Source organism: Centrocercus urophasianus, unplaced genomic scaffold (assembly GCF_019232065.1).
Source record: "Centrocercus urophasianus isolate 14NV4802_14NV808 unplaced genomic scaffold, USGS_Curo_1.0 seq_16, whole genome shotgun sequence".
Taxonomy (NCBI): domain Eukaryota; kingdom Metazoa; phylum Chordata; class Aves; order Galliformes; family Phasianidae; genus Centrocercus; species Centrocercus urophasianus.
The window spans coordinates 12,468,673-12,495,678 of NW_024884711.1; the positions used below are offsets into that span (position 1 = coordinate 12,468,673).

Here is a 27,006-nt window from a genome sequence, read left to right on the forward strand (position 1 = left end):
ATTTTCTCCTTCATACAATGTGTTTTCTCAAAAGTTATATTTATTTATATGACTTACATACATACATGCAGCTGTAAGCTGCAATGTGTTGCAATTATCTTTAGGCTTTTACAGTTGTCAAGAGCTAATAAAACCTTCCATTTAGTATACTGCATGATATTTGCTTTGTAGCTGTAGGCAGTATTTCCCTGAACATTGAATAGCCTACTTAGAAACGTGGGATGATGAGGATTTGACTTTTTTTTATCAGAACTGAGAAGTGTGACCTCGAAATTGCAATTATACTAGGTTATGTTCAGTTATTCATCAGATGAGCAAAACATTTGCTCTGTTCAATTCCATATACCTTTTGGAATTCAATACTTGTTAAGGAGCTTTACAGGGAGGAAGATAAATTCTGTAATGGACAATGGCAATGCTTGTCTTTTTTTAGAAAAAAAGTCCAGTACTTTGTCTTTTTTTGTAAGAACTCTTGAGAATGAAAATCAAAGTGAAAGTACAGCTCTGAAAAGGGTCTTTTACATCCAATACAGCAGTGAAGTTTGTGTGAAGTCATTCTTGTAAAATCTGATAGATTTTATGAAGAAGATAATGGATTGTGTGATTTTACTTCACTATCACTTAGTTTGATATGTAACCATCTTTCAACTGAAATCTTAAGAGGATCTCTAGACTTCTTGGGGATTTAAACAATTTTGTGCTTTTTTTTTTTTTTCTTTTTTCTTTTTTAATAGAGAATGTGGTACTAACATTCTTCCAAAACTCTCAATCACTAGCAGATTGAATTTGATGGGTGCTTTATAGAGATTATTTTAAAGGTTTCTTGCTTTGACCTAATTCAAGTCCTGTTGAAGTTAACAAAGGTGAGAAATTCAGTGACACGGTGGAAGCAGATTTGATCTGAGCACTGCTGAAAATCAGTCTTAATGCGTGGTGTACAAAGGAGTTCCTCAAACTGGAACAGGCCCTATTCTCGATCATTATTGAATTAATCATATAATGCTTTTGTGGAGAGCATTCAGGAAGAACTCAAAATGATCTCTTAAGGAAATATCACTTTTTTTCCCCCCCCCCCCCCCTTATGTATTTTAACAGCACATAAGCAGTAGAAGGCACAAAGATAGAGCTGCTGGGAAGCCGCCTAAACCTAAATACAGCCCATACAACAAACTCCAAAAGGGAACACATCCTCTAGGGGTAAGCCTATCACTTTGTTATTCACAGAATCCTGCTGAGTACTGAGAGTTTAGAAAATGAGAGTGGAAGAATCTTTAAAATAAGTAAGTGTAAGCAATGGAAATATGTGTCTGAAGAAGTGCATGAAAGCTCACAGGAAACAATTTATTTCCTTTGAAGGGTATGAACCCATGGGTTCTTGTTTTTGTAGCTCCACTGAATAACCTTAGAAAAGAAGCCTCTTTTAAAGGTCATTAGAGAGCAAGTGAGGAGAGAAACATGCAAATGTCAAGCATTTTTCCAGTGTTCACTAAGTGCAATAGTGTTGAAATAACTATAAAATTCTATAATACATTAAAACTTCATTCTATCCTCATTTATAAAATATTCAGATAACAATTGAAACAGTAAAAACAAAAATCCATCTCTCATTTTATTACTCTTAGTTTCAGGATGGTTCTGGTCACGTTTCAAACCAACAGGATAAACTTTGTGAAACAGAGTTCTTGCTAGCTTCAAAAGCTGAAAATAATATTTACTTTCTAATAAGAACCCTGCTAAGTTCCTGCCATTAATCAAGAAACAGTTTATATCATGGGTGGGATAGTGAAGCATCTGATTTTTATCTCTGTTAGATCAACTGTGTGATTGTTTAATGTGACATGGTGCTTTGTGAGGATTTATAGATGATTTTGGCAGGGTGAAGGTGTTGATTCATTGACCTTATACAGATTCACTCCTTAATCACTGTCCATCTTCTCTAACGCATGCAGCATACAGAACTTTCTTCTTTGAGAGTACAGTTCTCTGTTAGCTGAACTTAAATTCTTTTCTTGACAGATAGAATTTGTCCTTTTTGGGGCAGACCTTTTTTGTAGTATATCCATGCACTGTTAGTTGCATTGGAGATTTCATAGATGTTATGGAATAATACACTGCATCATTTTGGTGAACTCACTAGTAGGGAAATAGTCTCAGAGGGGTTTTTCTAATTCACCTGGGAGACCAACAGCTCCACTACAAATAAGATATACTGAAAGAAATAGAAAAGTTATAATTAGAAAAGTAGGATACAGAATCACTAGAGTTTCTTTCAGAATTTATATTCCTTTAGGAAATTGTTTCCCCGGGGATGAAAATAACTATTTTGTTACTGTTGTTGTAAACAGTTGCCTATTTAACAATTTATGTAATGGTGATTTCTGAGAACTCCAGCCAAGGCCATTCAGTTGGTGACTAGATAAAATCAGTGTGTCCTTTTCTTACTGCCTCACTCTAAAGTGCTCATAGTTCACAAGTCAGACCAGAGATGAGCAAAAAGATCAAATGATTTTAAAGGGAAGAAAATGAGTTTGCAGTAAGCAAGCTGATATCCATAGTAGAACATTTAGTCCTTTTTGATTTTGAATTAAAAAACAAAACAAAACAAAACACCAAAATAACTGTCACTTGATGTATGGATTTGCATGGCAACAAGCCAAAGATTTCTTTTAATGTAAGTATTTTTTATGAACTCTAGAGTTTAACTTTGCTTTTCATTACATTTTTCAAGTCATTTACTGGACCTTATTTTACTTCACTGTAAAATAACAGTTCAGTAAGTTTTACTCATTTAATCTTGATCTGTATGTTAATTACTACTTGTAGGAGATTTGAAATGACTGCATTATACTGTATATATTGTGACAGTTATTACGGCTATCTTGAAATGAGAACCATGTTGATAAATAAAGTGAAAGTCTGTTCAACTTCGTTAGAAGTTTCTAATTTCTCTAAGAATGGCAATATTGTTCTAGCCTTTTAACATGAAGTCACCTAGGATCTTTGTTCTTTATGACAACAAATGAATGAGCACCACCTGTTTTTCTTCCTGTGGAAGTTAAGAAAAGGACATACTACGTTTTCTTAGCATTTCTAGACCAACAGCTCTGCAATGCCATATTTTCAATATCATTTATACTGCTTCAGAGAAGAAAGCTTTATGAATTCCCACAGCACTATCTCACAGTTAAAAAAAAAATCTTGTAATGTTGAGACAGCTCATATTTCTTCAAATTACAAATGTCAAATAAGTACAAAATGTAACACCAGAAAGAAAGAAGCTACCAGGCATTTCACAGTCCAAACTTTCTGCAATAAGATAGTTCTTAGGGAAAACACCCTTCAATGGAATTCTAGACAACAATCAAAACCCTAGTCTTTGGGTTGTTTTTTCTCATACTTTGTACTCAGTTATTTTATTTATTTCTTTATTAATTCATTTATTTAGTTTCTAAATGAGGCTGAAAAGAAAACCACTAAAGAAAATGGAAGGAGAAAAAAGTCAGACATTAAGCAAGAGAAGACAGCTTGTGTATAACACTGATCAAGGAGTTAAGATCATTGACTTTTGTAGGATCTAGTGCCTATTTTATTCTCTGTTAAGAGGATGTTAAACTCTGAATATCTTTTTCAGAGCTTTTAAGGACCTTAAGATCTGCAAAGTTGCCAATGCATGTTAGGAAAAGTAAAAATTCTGTATCAGTCTGGTTGATAAAGAACCAACAGATATATAATTTTTCCATACAGTGATAATGTAGTGACAAAACTTGCTGATGGTACATGTCAGATGATTCTTGTCCTTCCTTTCTGACTAGTCTCTCGTAATGGCAGTGTTGAGTATTGAGTATTAGACTGATATAGTGCAAGTTAATTATTCGAAAATCTCTTTCAATCCAAGGATGAGAAACTTTTCCTCCACGAGTGAAGAGTGTTGGTACTAGACTGAGATGGTACATATATTCAATATATTCATATATTCAATTTCTATATGCAACTTCATATATTTAGGCATATATTCTAAGCAAAGGACATCAAGTCCTTCAAGGACTCAAACATACCCAGAATTCATCAGAGTTGACGGGATTTTTGTCAGTTGATGAGTTCTCTATCCTCATCTCAGAGTTATAAAATTAGAACAAAAATACTCAGGCTTCTGGCTTCTCATTAGAAGCTTAAAATCCCTTTAAAATCTGCAGAAATCTATAGACTACTCTGATATTCATTTGTATGAATATCAAGCATAAATTCTTATGTAATCAAATAATAATGAACCTGTGTTTTCATTTAATTTGGGAAAATCTTGAGCTTATTTATTTCCTTTTTGGAAACTCTAAGAATTTTCTAAACTGTATTTGGTATTGAGTAAGAGTCATGATTTATAAATATTTAAAGCGAAAGCCTCAGTGATAGTAACAAAAAAAACCCATAGTTTAGCACTACATTAACTGATATAAGAAAGAGTTTTTCATTACAGTACTGTTTAAATATTTCACAATATTTATAATACTGCACAATATGTTAGTGAAAAGTTATTTCTGACATTTCCTTCTAAAGACAGTATTCTGAATACACAATAAGATGACACGTGACAGAAGGCAGTACATCCATAGAGTCCATCACCTATTTTAACAAAGGAAATGCATTTAAGAGATTTTCATAACTGGTACAAGATGAGCTTTTTTTATTTGTCTGTTATTAGTGTTTGCACTTAATAAAAAGAATCTAGATGTTCATCGTGTTTTTAAGTAGAACTTTGATTGTAATGTTGAAAACAACTGTAGCTTTTTAGTGTTTCTCACACTAGGGAGAATGATATGTATTGGTTCTGCTCTGGTCTCTGTCACAAAACTGTCCAGATGGAAATCTCTTAATTGATGGCTAATTCTTTCTTATTTAGTTTCATAGTGTACATGTGGGTTAATTTATCTGAAGATTGCCCAACACTCTTTTAGTTTTGCTTTGATTTCTCAGCTCATAGCAAATTAAATGTTTCAGAGGTAAGGCATGAGCCCACAACCAAGGGAACGCTGGAACTATTTGTCCCTTACCAAATTCTTCCCTTGTTGAATGTGTGAGATTGCGACTCGTCACAACCCTACAGCTCAAGGAATCAATAACCAAAACAAAGCCTTTCTTAATTGATTTTCCTCTTATAATCTTAAGTCAAGCTTCCTGTCATGCAGCTAATATGAACAAATTATGTCTCTCTCTGTTTGTTTGTTTCTCTCTTCCTCATAGGTAAAACTAGTATTTTCAAAGGAACCTTCAAAGCCGATGGCTCCAAGAATCTTACCAAATCCACTAGCAGCTGCAGCAGCAGCTGCTGCTGTGGCTGTGAATTCCCCCTTCAGTCTTCGAACAGCCCCAGCAGCCACCCTTTTCCAGACTTCAGCACTTCCTCCAGCACTCCTACGACCAGCTCCGGGGCCTATACGGACCACCCATACTCCTGTGCTGTTTGCTCCTTACTGAACTCCAAACAGGAAATAATTGTACTGCAATAATTTTTCAAATCAAAACAAACAAAAAAGAAAACCAAGAACATTGAACTATGCAGTGTTTATTTATAGTTTAAAGCATATATGAAGAGCCAGGACTTTTGATAGAGAACTGAACAAATTCTAAATGGGGGAATGGGCAGTATTTTCTCCAGATGAGAGCATTCCTCTTAAGTATTGATCGTTTTAGAACTGATCTCCAGCATTGATACAGTGATATATAAAACTTATGAAGCCTTTTGACTGTGCTTTTTGGCACATATTTCCCTGCAATGTCTTTCCTGCTTTACGAAACAACTTACAAATTTGTCTGAAGGGCATTAACTGGTTCCAATGTACATAAAATACTTTATTCTGTAGATTAAAGAAGAAGGAAAAGAAAAGAAACACTGTGAATAGTAGTACCTTACCAATCCTCCTGCCAAATCAGCGGTTACTGGGTATTTATCTGAACAAAAGTAGATACCATAGATGTCTTGTAAAACAGTAGTATTGTGTCTCTATCTATGCCACTAGGTTTCTAACTGCGTTGCAAAAGTTAAAATGAACAAAATATGTCACAAAAAAAAAAAAAAAAAAAAAAAAAACAACAAAAAACACACACACACACAAAAAGACAATAATGTGGAGTTGTTCCTGGTGAGAAAAAAATTGTTTTCCTCACCTGCTGAAGAATGGGCATGAAGGTAATTTATGGTTGAGATAAGATAAATGATCAAGAAAATTTAGTGGGAAAAAAAAAAAAAATCAAATGCTGTACACAGAATAGGTCAAACTTCTATTTAAATGAGATCATATGTGTACAGTTCCAAACTGTAATACTTACAGTACTGTTCAAAGTTTAAGGCCAGTGGATAGCAAAAAATACAGTCTTGTTATGAAACAGGCCTGACACTTCAGTGTTGAGCAGAGGGAAGACACAAGTGGGTTATGCATAGTCATACCTAGCAAATTAATATCAAGAGAGAGATCCTGGCTTCATTTAAGTCAGTATAAAATTCCTCCTGACTGCAGTGTAGCCAGAATTTCATCCTGAGAATGGCACATATTCTTTTTATATCATACCAGTGGGAGTGTCTGTAGATACAGGTAATATTTTTTTTTTTTTTTGCAGTAGGCTTAGTTTTAGAAACAGATTTATTCTCTTGTTTTATTTCCTACTGATGTGATATAAAATGTTTTAGTATACCTATAAAATGTAAACAGCAACACAAGATACATATTATGAGATAACTGCACATTGTGGGTTTGGAACAAATACAACCTTTAGGAGCTGAAGGGACCCTTGAATTCTGTAGCTGACCATTATGTATGGACAGCGTAAAGCCTTATATGTCTACTGTGAGGCTTAAAGGGGTTGACTGTGTCCCTTTAAAATAAGATTTATCAGGGTTATATATAGATATGTTGTATATATGTTAGAGTAAGAAAAATAACTTATAAACAGAAAATCTACTATATAAAATAATTATATAACCATTGAGTTTCACATGTGGGTCATTATGTGATAAGTAACAAACAGCAGAGAAAAAAAATAGTTGTCTTGAATCTGACTCTTGCTGCCTGCTTTTTCCCATAGAGAGCTGAAAAGTATCTATTAATATTACAGAGTGTGTTGCTGAATCACTTGTGACCACTCTGATGTTTAGCTAAGTGAAATGCCTACCATACATTTAGATGGAATAAAAATTAAAAACATAATTTAAGTTTAGATTGGGAAATGATTTAAAAAATTCTGTTAAATGGTAGTAATGTAAAATATTGACCACGCGGTTGCTATATAATACTGCCTGTGGTTAATATGGACAGGTGGGAGATATAGAGGATGGGAATATACAGCACTTTTGACTTGCAGTTCATCAGTGAGCCTTCCACATATGTTGGTATTTGCCATTTTTTAAACCTCTCTGCATATAGATTTTATAAATATATATATATAAAGAGAGAAAGAGGTTCCATGGATGTCTGTGTCCAAAGAATTCCAAAGAGATGCATTTATTTATCTAGAATTATTAAAATAATTTCTATATTATGTATACATTTTTCATCGAGTTTATTTGCAAATGTTTGTGCCTTGAAATGAAGTAGGCTTTTGGTTATATTTAATTCACTCCAATGTAGCCATGAAATAGATGTGAAATAGATGCGTTAGGGCTGGTTATTAGCTGGATTATTTTGCCCAGTTTCCAAAAAAGAGAAGAGAATGAGTAAAGTTTAGGCACCAAAATAACTGGGGGCTGACATCTAAAAGGGCTCCCTACTCTACAGCTCCCAGTAAAGAGGCAGACCAGCTTTCGAAACCTGTGCTAATCACTCAGAATTTAGAAAATCTTTCCACTTATATGGGTACGTAAACACTGTGTTGTCAGCTGAAACTTCTCTTTAAAAACTCTTAGGCTTCGTCTTTAAAACTAGTTTCAAACTTCTTTTTTTTTTTTTTTTTTCAGAAGATGTAGTGCCATTGCCAGTTGTGTGCAGATTCTTCCTCAAGTAGGGCACTGGTTTTCCAAATGTGCTCCTTCAGCCACCGTGTATCTGCAGAGCTTTCTGTAACAGCCTATGTAATAAAACATTTGCAGAACAAGCAGAGGAGGGCTGGGGTGGGAGAGGCCTGAGCAGAAAATCTTTTCCCCAGGAAATGCAGACAGGAGAAAGGGAGACCTACTAATATCCTATAGGCTTTTACGTACAGCCTTATGGTACGTGGGCACCTGCTGTATATCCTGCCCTGTTGTCATGATGCCACCAAAATCAACAGGCTGATCCTTTCATAATGTGGCCTGTGGCATGTATGGAGGCACAGTACTAAATGCAGAATTAATAAAAGTTTTGGTAGAAATAAAAAGAGTGTCATTCCAACTACTTAGATGAGCTAATTCGCAATGACACCTTAAGTTTTCTTGGACCTCTTTTGTCACAGTGCTCTATGGAACAAGTTTTTGTTCACAGAAGTCTCTTTTAAATTTCAGCTGTAAACAGACTCAGTTCTTTTTATGTCTCTTACTCACTACCTAATAAAAGATAAAGACTAAATGTTAGAATGTATAGTGGATTTTCTGTGCCTTGCTGTTCCACCCCCTTTTGGTCAGTACAAAATCAATGACCCTGGAATGTTAGCACAAAGATATTATACTAAATATATGTCAGAGAAAACACTGGCACAGCAATGTGATTGGGCAAGGGTATATCCACAGTAGCTGAAAAAGGAGCTAGCAAATAGAAGACACTTTACACTTACCTATCAATACATTCACTGTGGAAAGCACTATAAAAACAAAATGTGTCACTATATTTCATAGTACAGTAACACTCCAGGGCTGGGAAGAAACCTAAAGCACAAGGAAACAGATAATTTCACTGAAAATACAGTCACTCACTGGAATAACAGTGTGAAATCAGCTTGCAGGGAAATGGTTGGGTATGAACTCAGAAAAACAAATAGGTTCAGGGATATTTTCTTAAATTCTATATTAAATGTTAAAGAATGACTATTCTATTCTGACCCAGAGAGATGGTATTTTTGTGGGAGGGATATATATTTATATTTTTACACTATCTGCATTTTTCCAACTATCTCTGGCTTTAAACCTTTGTTCTGAAGGTTCATCATTGCTCTGAAACATGAAATCAGTTACCTTCTTGAAAGCTGCTGTAAAAGGTGATGTGAGAGGTTGGTAAGCAAATGGTATGAATATGGTGATCTGAAATGAACTGGAAGAAAAAAAAAGAAATGGCCATGTCAAGGAATATTGTATTTGAAAAGTATACATCTTTATTTTAAAATAAAAATATATGAAATTAAAAATAGCTAAATAAAGTTAATATAACTAGAAGAATTACATCTGTCATTTTAGTACTGGGATATCACAATTGGCGCTGTATTTTAAAAGATGAAAAAAGTCTTTAGCTGTTAAGCAACAGAAGGATGCTACGGGAAAAATTAATGTCTCACACTCATTATCTTCCAGTTATGCCAGGAATGCTGTGACTGAATGAACTTGCTTGTAATCACTTATACTCTAGGCCCCAATTATAGCTAAGAGTATTGGTTCGATATTCCCTGAAAGCTGAAATTATATTTCTTAGGTCTCTCTGCATCTGCCTTCTGCTCCCTGTAAATGCATAGCTTTTAGATTCTCTCTGAAGCATCTTGAAGAACCTCTACCATAATATCTCCCATTTTTTTGAAAAAATAAATATGATTTATGAAAATAAGACAAATATTGAGGAGCAAGACTTGAAAAGGTTTTACTACATACACGTAATTTTTTACCAGTAAATATGAAATGTAGCTACCCAAATTGTTTGGATGCATAAATCTTTGAAAACAAGGTGAGTTTTAAAGTCTGTAGCACATTTTGGTGTTTGGTTTGGACTGGGTGATCCTGTGGGTCTTTTTCCTTGGTGATTCTATGATTCTATGATTTTAAGGATCTATAATTTTTATGAACATGAATGTCTGAATTTCCACTTTTAAAAGTAACTTCAGCACAGTTCAGGTTTCAATGATCTAAGCAGCTAAAGCTCTCAGGGAAACAACTGTGGTATTCCTATTAACCTAGACTTACGTAAAAGCATTAGCTTATAATTTATAAAATGCTACAGAAATTTTTTTACAACACATCTTCCCATTCTCTTTATCTGAAAGCACCATTACTTCAGTACTAGTGGATCATAGAAAAGCTCCTCTGCTGGGATTCTGTGCTTGACAAAAGAAATAGCAATGCTGATAGATCCTATCTTAAACTAGTAGAAATCTCAAACATACAGTTAAGGGTTTAACCAGGGCTGAGAGCTTCATACCCTTCCCCACCTATAAGATTTATTACAATTTGGAACCATTTTGGATTAAATGTGACTACCTTCAGGATAACTGTTACACAGCCTGATCTGAAATGTCAAAGACTGAGACACTCTATGCTCCAGACCAAAATTAAGGACAGTATGAAAACCATACACTCTTAAACCTGGGATTCCTGAAAGCGGTTGCAAAGGTTTTTGACTGTGGTAGATGCAATGTTTTTTTCCTCCATGCTTGAGTTTTTTCGCAGTCATGCTGCGTCGTGCAATTAAGTATCATTCCACTCAGATGCAGAATTGATATATTGATAAAGAAACTTGACTGAACCTCTAATATGACTTAGTGGTGGCCTATTTTTTGTGTTCAGCTTCATGCTGAGATGGTGGAAAAGTAAGGGGAGTCAAAGGACTTAGTGTAATGAACTTGGCAAAATAATTTGGTTCTTTTTACTTGTGCAGTGTGAAGCATTACAAGCTAACACATGCATGAATGTTTGGGTAAAATAAGGACCTTGAATGTCATAAAACTGTAAATTGGAAAACAATTAACTTGCTGATGAGAATGATCACAGAAGATTTTGGCTTAGTGCTGTTGTTTTGTTGTAATGGTCTTCACACTATTTACACTGCTAGCACACTAAAATCTATGCTATTCGCTACGGAAAATAAATATTTGACACTCATAACTAGAAGCAAGTATATATATTAGTATTTTTTACATAAATATTGGACACTCAGTCACGGGAGACAAGGCTTTTCCTGTGAAATTCATGCATTCGTGTCTCGTCACACAAGCCAAGATATCACTGCATTGTGTCAATGCCTTGGTCTCCATAAAGGATAGCCATATTTCACATTTGTTTTTTTTATTACTAGTTGATTTTTTCTTCTGTGTTACTTTATTTGTATTTCCATGTCTCATAAGAACAAAGAGAAGCCATCAGTTTTAATATTCCCTTCAGAAGCTGGTATTCATCAAGCCCATTGATGGTTCATTTGATCAGTCAATAAATTGAATAAAAAATTGAACACAACAGTACTAAAATTATAGTAGTATATTATGAATAGAGAACATACATACACTATAGGACTCTTTACCTACGCTTGTCAGTGTTTTATGTCACAGACAACGCTTTAGTCTTTCAGAATTTCCTGAAGCTTTTCCCTTTTGGGATTGTTCAAAGATTTAATTAAATATAAATGTTATTTCTTATGTTCACTAAAAAATAACTATGCTATTTCTGAGCACAAATGCAATAGAAAAAAAGCATAAAAATCATAAAATATTTTCTCACTGTAAATGCCTGCAGCATTTTTTAACAGCTCCAGCCTTTTGTCTGCTTGTGGCTGATGGCTGTCATTTACCATGGGAACAGTTCTCATCCACACATGTATCAGGTGAAAGTTGTTCTGCTCAAAACAGTCTGTCAAGTGCAGGTGTTCTTCTGCGGCACAACAAAGTGGGAGATGATAGCATGTGGGCAAAAAAATTATGCTTTTATAGTATCCTGCTTAACACATTCAAAACTGGTTGATTGCTTGAAGGGGAAGGGGAGCACCCACTGAACAACATTACAAGATGCATGCTGTCCCCTCCCCACATGTTCCTGATGTGTTTGTATCAAAGAGGAGAACAATTTGAAGAAAATTATGATTTGAGAAATTAGCTTGCATTCTACTGCAAGTGTTTCAGTTTGAAGGACAATCCTCTCCAATAACACCCCTATCTTCTGCTAAAATGATTTTTAATTTCTGGCATATTTTGCATGTAGTCTTGGTCCATAGCATTACCAGCTAAATTGCTGTCTGAATCTGTTCTTCAGAATTAATCTGTGAAGACAATTTTTGGAGCAGAAGGAAAAAGAATGTGATGAGCCTTACATTGGACCCATTTTTTTTACTTACTACACTTGTCTAAGTCCTACCAGCTCACTGAAATGTAGGTGTCAAATTAGGAAAAAAAAAATTATTTCTTATACTCTTTTTATAGTTTTAGAAAGGAGATGCAAACAGATGTCACTCGTTATCCACTCTTTCAAACAGCAAAATCTCCATGTACTTGTGCACACCTGATCCCTTCCCTACATATACACTGCTCTTACTTCCCTCCTATCCCTTTCTTCTCACCTGTTTGGTGACTCCCCATAAGAATGGAACACGACAACGAGTATTAAAAGGAAAAAGAAATAAAACACCTGTGAATAGATGTATAATGCAGATATGTAAAGTCCTATATCATTTCAGTCATATAATCTAGCATATGGCTCAATCTTGTGCTAACAAGCACTACGTTCAGCCCCTCGTTACAGTGGTCACAGAAATCAACAATTTTAACTGTCCTTCAGTTAAATCTTCTCCCTGTATGCTCTGTTCTCCTCTTGGGTATTTTGCATGGCAAATAAATACTTGGAAGAAAAGCTAGAGCTATTTTCATTTCCTTCACAAAGCTAAGGAAAGCAGTAGGAAAAAAAGAATCTGGCCTTTCATGTTTTATTGACATCTGTATTCCAGTTAATTGTCAGAAACTTCACTGCTGCAGTAGATACTTAAGAAGCTTTTCAGTTCTGCTCCATAAGACAGGATGTGGTGATGTGGTGGATCACTATTCATGCTACAGACATTTAATCCAGAGCAGTGTACAAATCATCTGCACTACACCACTGACATACTTAAAACATAAGCTTCAGTAAAGGCATTTGAATCCTCAAAACGTGCCAGGGCCCTCTGAAAGCTTGGTGATGAAGAGCACACGTTACGTAATGCGGTGTCAAAGAGCTGCTAGAAGGACATCCAGGTGAGTCCAACAGCTGTGTTGCATTTGGGCAAGAAAGTATAATGATTCCTGGCAATTTAATGTAGGAACTTTCCTTCTGTACCCAAATGTGGGAATGTTTTCAATGCTGTTCAGTGTACCGAAGCAACTGGAAAATCAAGAATTCTGTCAGCAATATTGAACATTATATCTCCAGCTATAGATGATCTCCAATGCTGCAATAATAAACCTCAAAACTGAAGCCAAATAATTCATCAGAGTAACAAAAAAAAACTCTTCCTAGGCCAGACAGAAAATCAGCATGGGCCCTTCTTTCTTAACAGAATGCATATTTATATATAGGGTACTGAGAGTACTGAGGACATCACCAAAAATTGACCCTGATCCATACATGCTCAGAAATGCTAAATTTCAATGATATTTTTATAAGTTCAGTGGTAAAGTTTCATGGTTTGGCAGAGTGTAATAGTAATTTTGATTGATAAATAATCAATATAATGTCTCTAATTAAAGAAGAGTGGAGAGAAATGACTGGGACAATTCTATCTTGCTATTTAACCCCCTTGATGCTTCCCTTAGATCTTTTTAAAGGTCGGAGTTATTAACTGTGTGGAAAGGGCAGTGGGTTAAGAAACAATTGTGGCTTCTCAAAGGTAGATTAAATGAGATAGAATTAGCAGTGTTTGAGCAAGTTCTTTATTTGGCAAGGGTAGAATCATTGTTACAGAATAAATTATTTGCCATAGTGCTCTATTATGAGGATTCAGACAACAATTTGAGAAGAAATTGACTGAAATGAAGATGTTATAGACTAATAGTGTAAAGTTATTAAAGTGAAGAGAAAGGCTAGAACTCTATTCCTCACGAGCAATTCAAGTTTGTAACTGGAAAGATCATGTACTCTTTGCATTTTCTGATAACACATGTGAAGAGCTATCATCAATAGACAGAAGAAGAAGATATTTTTCTGAAAAAATAGAATGTCTTAGAGAACTGATGTAACAGAAAGGAGCTGAAATCAATAGGAAAGAAAGGGCTGATCATGCATTTAGAAATTAATAATAAGTAACTCTAAGAACTCAACTCTTAAAAATAGCTGGAGAAGGTAACAACCTTGGTATATTATGGCAATGAGCTATAAATTTGATACACATGTTCTTAAAAATGGAAATCCTTCCATCGAAATATGTTCCATGTTATGCCACTGTAGACTAAAAACTCTATAGTTTGCTAGTTTCAGAGAGTCATGATCAAGAATAATTAAGTTTTTAGAAAAGATTTAGAGAAAAAAAAGTGAGGTGAAAAGAGAAACTGGTAGATGAGAGAAAATACAACACTTATACGCCTAGAATAAGATAAGGAATATATGCTTTACAGGAGGGAAATGTAGACACTTGTATGATTCAAGCATTTCTGGAGCTAGAGAAGGATTTTTCTTGGATCAAAATACTTAGTTAAGTGTTGCCAAACTTCTTCAAATCTCTTCAAATCTCATGTTAAATATTTAGCCCCTTTTCTTTTTGGATCCCACTGTCATGGCCTAGAGTGGCTGGCATGCATGAATCAATAATTCATCTCTGCCGCTGAAAGTGTGTGCAGAGGCAAAGAAAAGAATGGAGAACTCTTATCCTAGTTTGCTCACAAATCACTTTAATTCAACTAAAACAGTTAGCAGCATGTAGATTCAAAAGATAATCAAGACAGCAAATGATTTAATACAGATGAAACAAACTCAAGGAAATGTATGTGTAGTGGCTTGGGAAACTTAGCCTTGCAATTTCCCCGATTATTCAAGTGAATCTGTTTCTTCCCAGTACTGATCTACTGTACTAACCACATCAGATGTTGGTGGCAGTCTCCCTGGAATTAATACATTTCCTTAGTTTTATTTCCTCATGATTTATTTTTCATCCCTCATTCTATATTCTTCAGTTTAATTGCATTGTGGCAAACTTGTCTAGTTCCACTTCTTTCTGCAAAATGGAGTTGGTCCATTGCTCAAAACAGATCTATGGTACCTTCCTTAACTTTTGGAAATCCCATGGAGGAGAAAGATATTTGGATATTTGGTCAGTTACTAGGTCCATAGAACAGTCATGGTTTTGTGTTTTTACATAGCAGACTGTGATCAGTACGTTTCCAAGGAGCTTATGAGATAACAACTTAAAAACCTCATAACCTTCATGAACTTGGTTTAAGGTACCTCAGACTAGTGCAACTGTATTCACAGTAAACATATGAGGCAGCACAACTGCTGTTTAACATAAGGATTGAAGAATGAAAACTGGGACTACAGACTGAACATAAATAGACCTTATTTTCTACTATAACCACTGCAATCTCAAATCTCCCTTCCATTACCACTTAATTAAAGATGCCAAAACCCTATCTATACTGCAGTTGACAATACTACATCATTAAACTGTAGAATAATTTAAGTTGGACCACTGGAGGTCATGAAGTCCAAACTCAAATCAGGGTTATTTTCCTAGTTAGGTAAGGTTGTTCATTCAGCGCTTTGTCCAATTGAGTTTTGATTGCATTTGATTTTGCTGAACTTCATGAAGTAGCTGGCAGTTTATTTTTCTCGTCAGTGAATGTCCTTTAGAAAGACTAACTTACTCTCCAATTTAACAGCCACTGCCCCCTCTTCCACCCTGCAAGCTTGATTTATTTGTAATTATCTATACCACTACTGAAGGTAATAACTGATAACTTGTACTGTCTCAGTACCAGTTCCTGAGGAATATATTTGCTAGCAGCCTGTTGGTTAGATTTTTGAAGCACTGACTCAGGACATATCAGTCCATCTAGCTTTCCACCTCCCTTGTACTTCTCCTATCCAAAATACATCTGTCAAGTCTGATTACAAGATCTTATTTAAAAGTGTGTATAAAGCCTTATAAAGTCAGTTAATCAGCTTGCCTTGCTCAGAGCCACTCATTTAATGATGAAAACATTCAGGCTGGTCAAGTAAAATTTGTCCCAGACTAAGTCATGCTGGCTGTTCTCAATTACCTCATTCGTAGGAGTCTGTAAGACTCACCCCATTTTTTTTTTTTCATCAGTCAGGTTCCTCAGGTATACCATGACTAGTTTTGTGCATTGCGTGTGTCTACTTTATTAATTTTTCCTCACTATCCAAATAGGATAAGGCACCTCTCTTTATCCAAATTCCACTGCTAGGACTACTACAAGTTTTTCCATCTCGTTGGTTTCTGCATTTATCTGTCCCTTTCAACAATGTTGTTTGGGTTTTTTTTTTTTTCCCATGTTTTTGTTGTTTGTGTTTCTTTTCTGCTGATGTACCTGCAGAAAACTTACATGTTGCCATTTACATCTTTCAATTTCCACTCCACGTTTGGCCTTCGCAATTTCTTCTCCTCATGATTGGGCAATGCTTTCATAATCAAAGGAAATTCAGACTCGCTTCTGGCTCCTGCACAGATCTTTGATTTTATTCTTTTTGTAGGCCCTAAGCTGATGAAAATCAGGTACTGTTCGTCATGCAGGCAGCTGGTGGAAATCTGTTTTCAGAGTCAGGACTAGTATCTTCTCCCAGGCTGAAATGATGCTCCATCCATTTGTTCTCATTATTCCTGGCTTAGAAAATCTGGTTATGACTTTTTTTTCTTCTTCTCCTCTACATATTATTATACTGGAAAAACAAAAACAACAACAACAAAAAAAAACACATCAGAAATGTACAGAGATAGTAATGAACACATTGGAAGACTTTGGAAATACATTGATGTCAGCATATAAAGATAAACTAAAATGAATCAGAACTTACTGATTCAGGTAGAATAAGATTCATCCAACAGGTAACATCACTTTAGGAAGAAATGTCATCACTGAGATTTTATTAGTATATAATATAGTATATGCATTCATATTAGTATATAAATGACTGCTTTTAAATATTTAGTCTGGAATTGATTTTAGAATGGATGCTGGAAGGTGCTTCACATAGTACAGTAACTCACAACCATGCTATGAAATAAAAGTATTCCATGGTGAACAGCATAAGTCTGATACTATAGTTATCATGTCAGTAATGTGGCCATTAAGTTTTCACATTAACATTTATTATGGTGTCATTAGAACACTCTTCCTTTTTGATGTATCCAAGCTCTACTACAATATGTATTTGTTGACATCACATCTGTTTTAGGAGGCCAAATGATTACAAGTTACCACGGAAACTAATAAGCAGTATGCAAGGAATGGGTTGCACAATTGGTTTTGCTAGATAGCAAGTCATTGCTGTTTTAATTTCAATTAAATTGCATCTACTCATGTCAGTAACATAAAAACAAACCATGTACCATTTCAAGAAGAATTCACATAGCTATATTCATTTAATAAATGGAAATCAACATATTTTTGCAGCTCATACAAATGGAAGTTATAGAGGAATGTAATTTGTTGGTGGTTTTGTGTACTTTACATATGAAATGGTGTATTTTATGAGTTTGCAGAAAACCTTTTCCATTAAGTCCACCAGCCTACATGAACACACCCTAGCATCTGAAGGAGTTATAAAAACTGGGTTATTTAAATTTGTTTTTGTAGTTTGGCTTGTCTACTCAATTTGATATAAATGCTTATGAAGTTATTGTTGCTGTGCTGCTCTATGGAAAGAAAAGTTTAGAGTAAAGCAAGTAAGTGGTGTTGAAACTGATTTAGATAAGAGGCTTTTGTAAAATGTATCACTCATCCCTAACTCCTGAGTAGATTACACTGATGAGCTGCACCAAGCCAAGAATGAAAATCAAATAGCTTAACTGTTTTGAAAGCAGATGATCCTCAATGAACTGTATCTTTTTGGGGCTTTAATTATCATTGTTGGAAATAATTGTTACTTACTGTGCAGAAAAAAAAATACGGATTATCTGTAGCCCTAAAGAGCATAAGTGGAGTAATATTTGGGTAATAGATTATTAATTTTTAAAGCATTATTGTACACAATTATTATCTTTTGTCATGTTTGGAGCCAGATGTCTTTGTGACAGTTTTGTTCATTGAGTTGTACCACTGCTCCAAACCTTTGTCATGTTTGTAATCTTCCACTCTTCAGAAACCCACCAAAATATCTTCAAGGCAGCTGAAGAATGCAGCAAATGCTGCTGCTGCATGCACTAAATGGGATGGACAGAGAGCATGGCAGGCTGGAAGGGTGCACTTCTGAGCCTCTAGGGAGACAGGGAGCCAAGGGGAGATTCCTGCAGCTGGAAAAAAATGCCAGGGATTCAAGCAGATAATACAGCGAAGCACTGCCATTATGATGATGTGTTTGGTGGCTGTTATTTTCTTGCTTGCTGGATTTGTTGCCCAGTAACAGTAGGACTGCTTTCATTATAATGTTTCCTCATTGTTTCCTTATGCAGAGCAGATACATGTGTGCTATAACTAAGACCAGACCATCCCACAGCTTTTCTCATGTGTGTCATAAAAGGCCTATTCTTAACTGTTCATATTAGGAAAGCTGAAATGAAAGTAAAACATGAGTGTTCTTTTTTGATATGAGTAAGCGTCAAGATTGACTAGATAGCATACCCAATACCTGCATTAGAACAGTCAGACAAAATTATATGAGTCTATAGAATCCCTGAAACTGTGAAGATGTGGGAGATCTACTGACAACATTTTTACCTTCTTTCTATTTTTGGATAGCATTTCTCCAAAACAATTATTTTCAGTGATGTGTGTTGACCAGTTCTATAATGACATTCAAGGGCTGCCTGTGGCAAAATTAGATCAACAAAATATATAAACTATTGCTGAAAATGATGAGTTATTTGTTCCTTATCAGCAGCTAGTAAAAATTACTGATAAAAATACACCATGGTAATTCAGACTACTATTTATGTAAATAGTATTTTGTTTTCCCAATCATTCTGGCTGCACACATGCTAAAATTAACTTCTGATGATCATATTGCAAGCAACACAATAACAATTAGACACACAAATGTATCTCAGGTCTTGTGTCCAGACAAGGGATAAAAACATGGGCCAAAGCATAAGCATAGGGTGTCATAGAGCCAATGTAAATGTAGCTCTGTACATCAAAGCAGTAATTGATACACAGAAGAATATTTAATGTTACATTTGGAAAATGAATGTTTGGGAAAAAAAAGCTCTGACAGGTTCCAAGTATACATACATGTATAAATATATATGTGCATGTATGTGTATATATACCATATAAAATTTTTCGTGACAGAAAAATCTCTTGTATTAGTATGAGCGAAGCAGTGCAGCTGGCTATCAGTGGATATCTGGATAAACTGAATAAAGTGGAAAGGAAAAAGTAGAAATGGTATGCTCAAAGTTGCATAGGTATAGCAGGGGAGGTGAAGCTTCATCAATACAAGGTATAACATACCTTTTTCAAAATTGTAAACCTGCTGAAAATTAGCTGCAGAGAAAAATTAAAATATTCCTCTTTCAAGAGACTATTCGTACAACAATAAAATTTTTACTGGAATATACAGTCACAAAACTTTTATTTTGCTTTTTTTAGAAAAATACTGAAAATGTAAACAGATGTTGGAATTATTTATCAAATATTATTCTACAATTCTGGAAGGAATGTTACAACCACACAATCTATCATATTATTTAGCAGTTGGCAACTCTGTCAACAGCAGGGGGGATTAGAACTTGGGGATCTTTGAGGTCCCTTCCAACCGAAGCCATCAGACATTCACACATATCAGCTTGGTGTGCTAGTTAGTATAATACACAAATGAACTAATATTATGAATGTATATACTGAATGATTTGCAAATGTTGCACAGGTGTGAAAATCAGAAGACTGTTCCCTGATTCTCTGATAAAAAATGAGAAACTGTTGCAACAAATACAATTTTTTTGCATAATTAAAGAATTAAAGTTAAAGTAGATGAGACTGCAAACAACAAAAAATGACCAATTCTGTAGCATCTTAGTGTTTCTTTGTTGTAGTTTTTAATGGTATTAAAATTGCAATACATTCAGAAAACAAATATGAATAGACAAAACAAAAATAGATTCTCTTGAAGTATTAATCAAAGACAATAGTTACAGGATGATATGCTAGTCAATCAAACTTTAGACAAAGGAAGAGAACAGCATTATGTTTAGATTTAAATAAAGAAATTAAATTGTATAGTAACTCATACAACTATTTCTGGGTTTGAATAAGTAGAATCCAGTCCATAATTTTTCCCTGGGGAATAAAGATGAGAATTTCAAAGGATTTCTCCTAGCTAAATGCATTTTACATACATGCATAATGCAAAAGTATAAGCTGCAGGGAGAAATATTATGGTTATATACAAAGTTAAAATTATGTGACATTTAAAGTATATATTAGAATCCGCATACATGGAACAGTGAGCGTGTTTATTTCTTGGACTTGGATCAACACCAAATGCTTTCATGGCAGCTGTTTCACAGAAGTGCCTTAAGGGTCAAGTATGTGAGGGGTACGCCATGGTGGAGTCAAACTATTCTCTAGCTGTCAAAACCACACACTGGTCAATTAAAAGGTAAGGAATATACAGATGCAACTAAATGAAAATGGAAATGGCGATCAGTGGCATGAAACTCTTCAGTATGCAAAGAGAATGGGAATGGAAATCACATTAAGTGACTGGATTGGACAGTAGTTGGAGCAGAACTGGTGATCTGCTCCACATGAGTTTCTACTGTACTTCCGGAAAAGTGATAAGGTCATGCTGAGGAGAATAAATGAAATATTCATGTTTTCCTAATGAGCATCGAGGGTTCCTCTATCTTCTGTTTGATATTATTCTGTTCAGGCTACTTGAAATTAAATCACAAGTGGGAAAGCCATGGGGAATAACAACGGTGAAGATAAGGTGATATCACAGACTGGCAGAAGCCTTTGAGAGCTGGCAGGGAAGCTATTATCTGACAGGCTAGTTACCAATGACAGGCCATGCTGGTAATGTTTACTCTGCCAGTCTGGAGCATAGGATAAAAAAAGGATACTAAAATTTGAAATATTCTAGATTTTACAGGATAGGACTTAAGGGTTTATAGCAGTTGCTGGTGTGGTGGTAGAAAATGACACATTCAGACATGCTGAAGGATGAAGACGAAAAGGCAGCAAGGTAGTTTGTTTTCTATCCTTGAAGTTAGGGCAACTGCATCTCAAAACTCATGGAATATATTAAGATTCAGGAAAAAACAAATACAACGTTAGATACTTAGGGCTAAACCTTTAAAGACTGCAGATAAACTGAACTGGAAATTCCATTGTGGCATCAAAGAGACAACTTTGGGTTAACAGAACCTCACTCTGGACTCCAGAAGCAATACTCACCCTGCACATGGATCCTTCACATCTGCTGGGATATGCAAGATCAAAAGCTCTGTAAACCAAACCGAGGATGTAGAGTCCTCTTCCAACTGCTATAGGCACAGGTTTGTTGCATCTAGCTGCTATTATTTCTCTGAATGTGAAGGAACAGAGACTTGGGAAACTGGTATGCACAAAGGAATGTACAAACAATTAAAATTGCTTAAGAAATATTATGCTGTCATGAAGTTATCCTGTATTTCCTTGAAACAGTGCTAGTTGTACATGCTGTCTTAAAGAGTCAGCTCTTCCAGCTAAATTCATTAATATGTATTTGAGTGTCAGACTATTTTTAAATAATGAAAGGCTAGAGATAAATCACAATCATTAGTGCAGAAGGTGAGCTCTGGTGTGGACCATGCATTTGATCGTCACACATTACAAAGTTAATAATCTCTCTCAGAGTTTTCTACATTCAGCTTTATTAATCAAGACAAGGTTTACACGCCGTTGTGTCAGAATGAATAATTTAAAATCAAATCCCTGAAACAGAAGGAAAAGGATCAGTGCACTAGCTGGTTCTCATTGACCCTTGGAAAAAATATATTTAGTTTAAAATATACTTCGGTTTGAATTTCAATGCTTGTAAAAGGTTGAGATATACAGATTAAGACACTGACCTTTCCTTTTCTTCCTTAGGTGAAATAGAACACAAGCAATGTCCATGCAATCGTTCAGAAAAAAAGTGAAGAATACGAGTTATGAGTGTTTCAGTAATGTGAGGATAAAAGTCAACCTTGCGATTCTCTGAGAAGAGAAGAGGTCATGTTTTGGACTTTGGTCAAACCATCCTGGGAGTTTTCTAAAAGAACCTGAATTACTCTTTTTGACAAACCTATTAAAATATGAAAAGCAAAGGAAGTCATCCAGTGCATACTGAAATTTATAGAGAATGGAATGCATTTTGACCCTGCCAATATGATTGAGAACTGAACAATATCCTCCCAAAATGACCTGCAGCAGAAAGAGCCTCAAAATAGTATTTAATGAGGCTTTTCCAATACAGTACAGCACTAGCCCAGTACTGGGACTTCATGTTGCGACTGCAGTGCTGGCAGCAAGAGTAAATCCCCAGGTCATCCCTCCAGCCTGATGTTCTGCCCAAGATATCAGTGATGCTTATCTCTGTCTGACTTAATCTCGCGCCTAGAGAGCAATCACAAAGGTCTCATGCCTGTTGATTTAAGTATTTAAATGACAGGTTTGCACCTCATTAGCCTAAAGGATTTGCCTTTTCTCTCCTTGCTTATGCCCTAAGAAAGATATGAAAAAGGCCAGAGTGGTAAGAAATCACATCCCGGATGTATTTTAACAGATTATAGATATCTGTGTCTTTATTGGGATCATGTCTGGTTATGCCAGCATGCACTGTTATCTGTGAGTGAACAAAGCCCTGAAATAGTAAGCAAGAGAACATCCAGGTTCTGTATCGTGATTAAGCTTTTGGGAGTGAACTGCTTCAGTGTGCTTGGATTGATGCCTCCCAAAGTCAGAAACTGGGCTGTGGCTCTGGAGGGTCTCTGGAGGCAGGTTAAGATGCCTCTGCAGGAAAAGGGCAACTGAATCAGCAGTGTTTAGAGATCAGAATACACGTTAGACTTTACATGTATGAATGTTACCCAAGCTCATCTTCAGAACAGCTGAATAGTAAATGTAGGTGATTTAACAGCTTTTTAATGGATATAGGAATTTGAGCTGAATTACATCCTTCTCGGTCATAATTGGTTATGACCAACAAGGCAGGCAGTTCCAGTGCTTATTCACAAGATCCCTTTAAGTCCTGACAACATATGGAGTTACAATGACACTCACAAGAATTACGCACACATACAGATGGGTAATTTAATCTCCAAAAATATATGCTTATAAAATATGTTCTCACCATCCCCATAAATAGCAGCATTCAGCATTTAGTGACAGGCTAATAGAAATGTTGCCATGCTCATTTTTGGCCAGGAGCGAAACATTCAGCATATTAGATGCTGCTAATTTCTTTGTTTTAAATATGCTATCCTTTTTAAATCTCTTGCATTTTTCCTTCACTTTTCTCATGTGCTATTCTTTATCTCTGAGATTCAGACAGCTGTCTGGTAGGAGCATGGCAGACTGCCTGGTCAGGGAGTGACCACATTAGGCCTTGGAACTGGCTGACAGGATAGTGTCGGGGTAGCCAGCCTGGAGATTTGTGGATGTTGTACTCAGGGGGATGAGGGAATTGGTACTATTAAGTAACAGTTGGTCTTAATAATCTTGATGGTCTTTTTCAACCTAAATGATCCTCTGTGGCTAACAACGCCCAATCCTGCAGGCCTTGAAATGGGTGCACACATTACTGCCCCACTACATCAAAGGCAGACAAAGCCTTGCAAACCTGAGAGGCACAATTTCGTGTATGCATGTGTGTGTGTATGGAGAGTGAAAGATACACCTCCACTTCTGTTGAACACAATTGGTGTTTCAGAAAGAAATGTAATCTTAGCAGATCTAATTGTACATCCAGGACAGATATAGCAAACAACTGTGGCTTAAAATTCAACAAACTATTAATTAGGATAATTCAAGATAGGTTAGACTAGGAACAGCCAACCTCAGAGCTCCCAAAAGGCCTGCCAAGTGCTAGATGTCCAGACCCAAACAGATATGCAGCTGTGCATGTGCCACAAGCTCTACCAGTTGCCTGCATGGTACCCTGGTCTCAACTGCACTACGAAGCAATCAGCAGGTGCTTATGAACGACCAGGAGGCAGCCTTAATGGTGCAGTCCTTCAGGGCCATTTTTTGGTTCCCACTGGGCTCAGTGCAATGTGAAACACATGTTTCTCAATTAATTAAGGCACTTCAATATGTTCTTAATATTTTTGGGGGGTTTTTTTGGACTTTTCATGAGAAAGAACTGTATAAATTTAAGATGTGATCACAAATGAAATCCAGTACGAATAGCTGAAGTCAATCAGTTCCAGTAAACCCAATAAGCTATTGCAAATGCATAATTTTATCCAAGAATTTGGCTAGCACTATTGGGATAGTTTTAGATGCATTTGCTGAACTGTCCTATAATTATAGAGAAGCTTTTGGAAATGCTTTCCTCCCACTTTTTTATTTTTTTTTTTAAAGTGTCATAAAAAAACAGACAAATGAGCCAAACTGCCATTGGCCAGGAGAACTGCATCCGTCTTTGTACTGACAGACTTTACAGGGTTGCAAAGACTTGTTGTCTTTTTGACAACTAGCAAGAGAATGCGTAGGTTTAGTTTTGAGGCTGTCCTGACAAGGGAGTTTCTGAGAAATGATTCTCTCGTGAGACTTCTGACATGTAATTTAAACCATCCCCACAGCACATATCCTGGGCTCTGATGTACTGTATCCCAGTGAGTGGGTTTGGAGAAAGAAACAGCTGCTGGAAGAAGAGCAGGTGTCATTTCCTCAGCAGGGATAAAAATGACTGAAAGAGAAATCTCTTTTGGCTGATGAGGTATAACAGCTTATGTACTGTCATTATGGAGGGAGGACAGGAGAATTCTGCTTAAATCAGTCATAAGGAAGTACTCAGCTTGAAAGAGAAAATCTCTTTAAGCTACAGCTTAGGCTGAAAATGTTGAGAATGAACTACGAAAGAATTTCTATGATGTTTGAAACAAATCTTGATTACTGAATAAAGTATTTGGGAGAGTGATGCTCTGAGGATCTAAATGTGGTCCTAAATACTATTGGTTATGACACTTGAGAGCTGCTCTGCAGTATACTGGAGAAATTAGACTGAGCGTCTAACTTGGAGTGTTACAGAAGTATTTGTTTAAGAGTTTGTATCAGTTAGGACCAGTTTGTGCTTTGTTCAAAAAATGAAGTTATATAAAATCCTGAAGTAGATCTCTGTCAGATGCTCTGAATGATTCTGAATAACACAGGAGCCACCCAACAAGTGTATACGAGTCTCCTTTTTCCATCACTCTCTGAATGATGCAGTTATCACAGGAATCTTTTCCTAAGGATTCTTGCCAGACCTAAAAATGTTAATAACTGATCTATTCAAGAAGAAGTAAAACAAAATAGGGAAGAGAAAGGATTTTTTTTTTTTTAATGTTCTTAGTAGCTCCCAGTTTGGTTTAGATATGTTTGCACAACAGGAAGGCCTTTCATGTGTTTTATATGCATTAAAATGTCTGTATTAATGTAGGACATGCCTTGGTGCCTTGCTTAAAAAAAGCTACTAAACACAGGGATTATATGCTGAAAACAAGCTGTGTTATACATCAGTGACAATAAATGTTGATCTTAACTAACTAGTTATATCTCTCATGGCTTTGGATGCATAATTTACCTGTTTGTAGATAATATTTAGATTGAGTTCTAGGCTTTACCTACCAATTCGTACAATTCATACAATTACCAATTGTATTGATATACTTAGTCTACAAGCAAATGGACTTATGTAAAAAACACCTAACCAGGCTTCATGTCCACCAGCTGCGCTCTTCAAATGTTCCGTCAGTATCTCAGTAGAAGCTCTCTTTGGAGGTTGTCTTTTTATTCTTTAGTCTAGAATAGAGTTTGCATCAAAATAATTGAAAATTTGTTCTTTTCCAAAATTGCATTTGTTTTCAAGCATGTGGTATTTTCTCTCAGATAAACCAATTCCTTAAGTTGATAGCATGAGAGAAGATATTCCACTTCAAGCCTTTTTCTTTTGCGTCTCACTGAATTCCATTAATAACAAATGTCAAGTACTGCTTGTCTTGGTTGCATTTCAGAGAAAAATTAGAAGCAAGCTGGTGAAAAATCCTGCATCCGATCAAATGTTTGAGAATCCCTGAAGAATGAATTATGAAGAGTTGTATGTGAACTGTCAGTAGGGTGAGGTATAATGGAAAATCATCTATCCCTTTGAGCATGTCATGGCAAGGACCCTGGGGAGCATTATAGAGCAAAATATGATTGATAGTCTACCCATGTTTTCTTCTGATGTATTCTTATGGATTTATTTAATGGAAATTGACTTTGATGTGTACATATTTTATATATGCACTGATTAACAAAATTACTTTTGAAGAAATTAATCTGAATTGTATATTTGAATTTATATAATGAGAAATTGATCTGAGTTCCTGCCATTCTTCTCATATTGAGATGAGCTGAAGAAAGCAATGTCATTAAAAGCTCTTTTATTTTACCTGTCCCATGTAAAATTTCAGTTCTATGAAGCCTAAAAAGGGACACTGCAAGTGCAAGTTATTTCCCCACTAACTACACCTAGCAAGCAATAATTTTATAACAACCAACTGCAGGAATGTATAGTGCTGACTATACGAAATTACACTCTTTTGATGTCAGGAATTTTTTTCTCTTTCTGTCATCATAAGAATTGGAAGAGAGGAAAGACATGGTGCAGCAGTATGGAGAATCAACTCTCCAAAATAGGACCATACTGAAATGGATGAAAACAGCAATTCCAAAGAGAGCATGTTCTGAGTACAAAATTTAGGATAAATTATTATGTGTTTATACAAAAAGTTTTATTACTTGGCCTACTTCATGGAGAAAAATAAAAACAATACAGGAAGTTATTAC

At 35.6% G+C, this 27,006-nt stretch overlaps 1 protein-coding gene and 1 long non-coding RNA gene across 17 annotated transcripts in view; one reads left to right on the forward strand and one right to left on the reverse strand.

Annotated features, from left to right (window-relative positions):
• The window catches only part of ZNF385D (zinc finger protein 385D), a 394,027-nt gene extending 384,699 nt beyond the window's left edge, over positions 1–9,328 (forward strand). For all 7 annotated transcript variants that reach the window (XM_042816871.1, XM_042816868.1, XM_042816869.1 and 4 more), the window contains 2 exons: positions 1,096–1,197; positions 5,236–9,328. In XM_042816871.1, coding sequence (XP_042672805.1) covers positions 1,096–1,197; positions 5,236–5,469 — 336 coding nt within the window. In that variant the 3' untranslated portion in view covers positions 5,470–9,328. The remainder of the gene's footprint in view (positions 1–1,095; positions 1,198–5,235) is intronic.
• A 7,177-nt stretch (positions 9,329–16,505) lies between these two features.
• LOC122159566 overlaps positions 16,506–27,006 on the reverse strand; it is a 37,258-nt gene continuing 26,757 nt past the window's right edge. For 4 of the 10 annotated variants that reach the window (XR_006168558.1, XR_006168554.1, XR_006168550.1 and 1 more), the window contains 4 exons: positions 25,887–25,977; positions 22,062–22,188; positions 21,406–21,535; positions 16,506–16,726 (listed from right to left, as the gene is read on the reverse strand). This is a non-coding gene — a long non-coding RNA (uncharacterized LOC122159566). Of the gene's footprint in view, positions 16,727–21,405; positions 21,566–22,061; positions 22,189–25,886; positions 25,978–27,006 lie in introns of all 10 variants that reach the window. The other 6 variants (XR_006168555.1, XR_006168551.1, XR_006168557.1 and 3 more) reach the window with 5 other exon arrangements.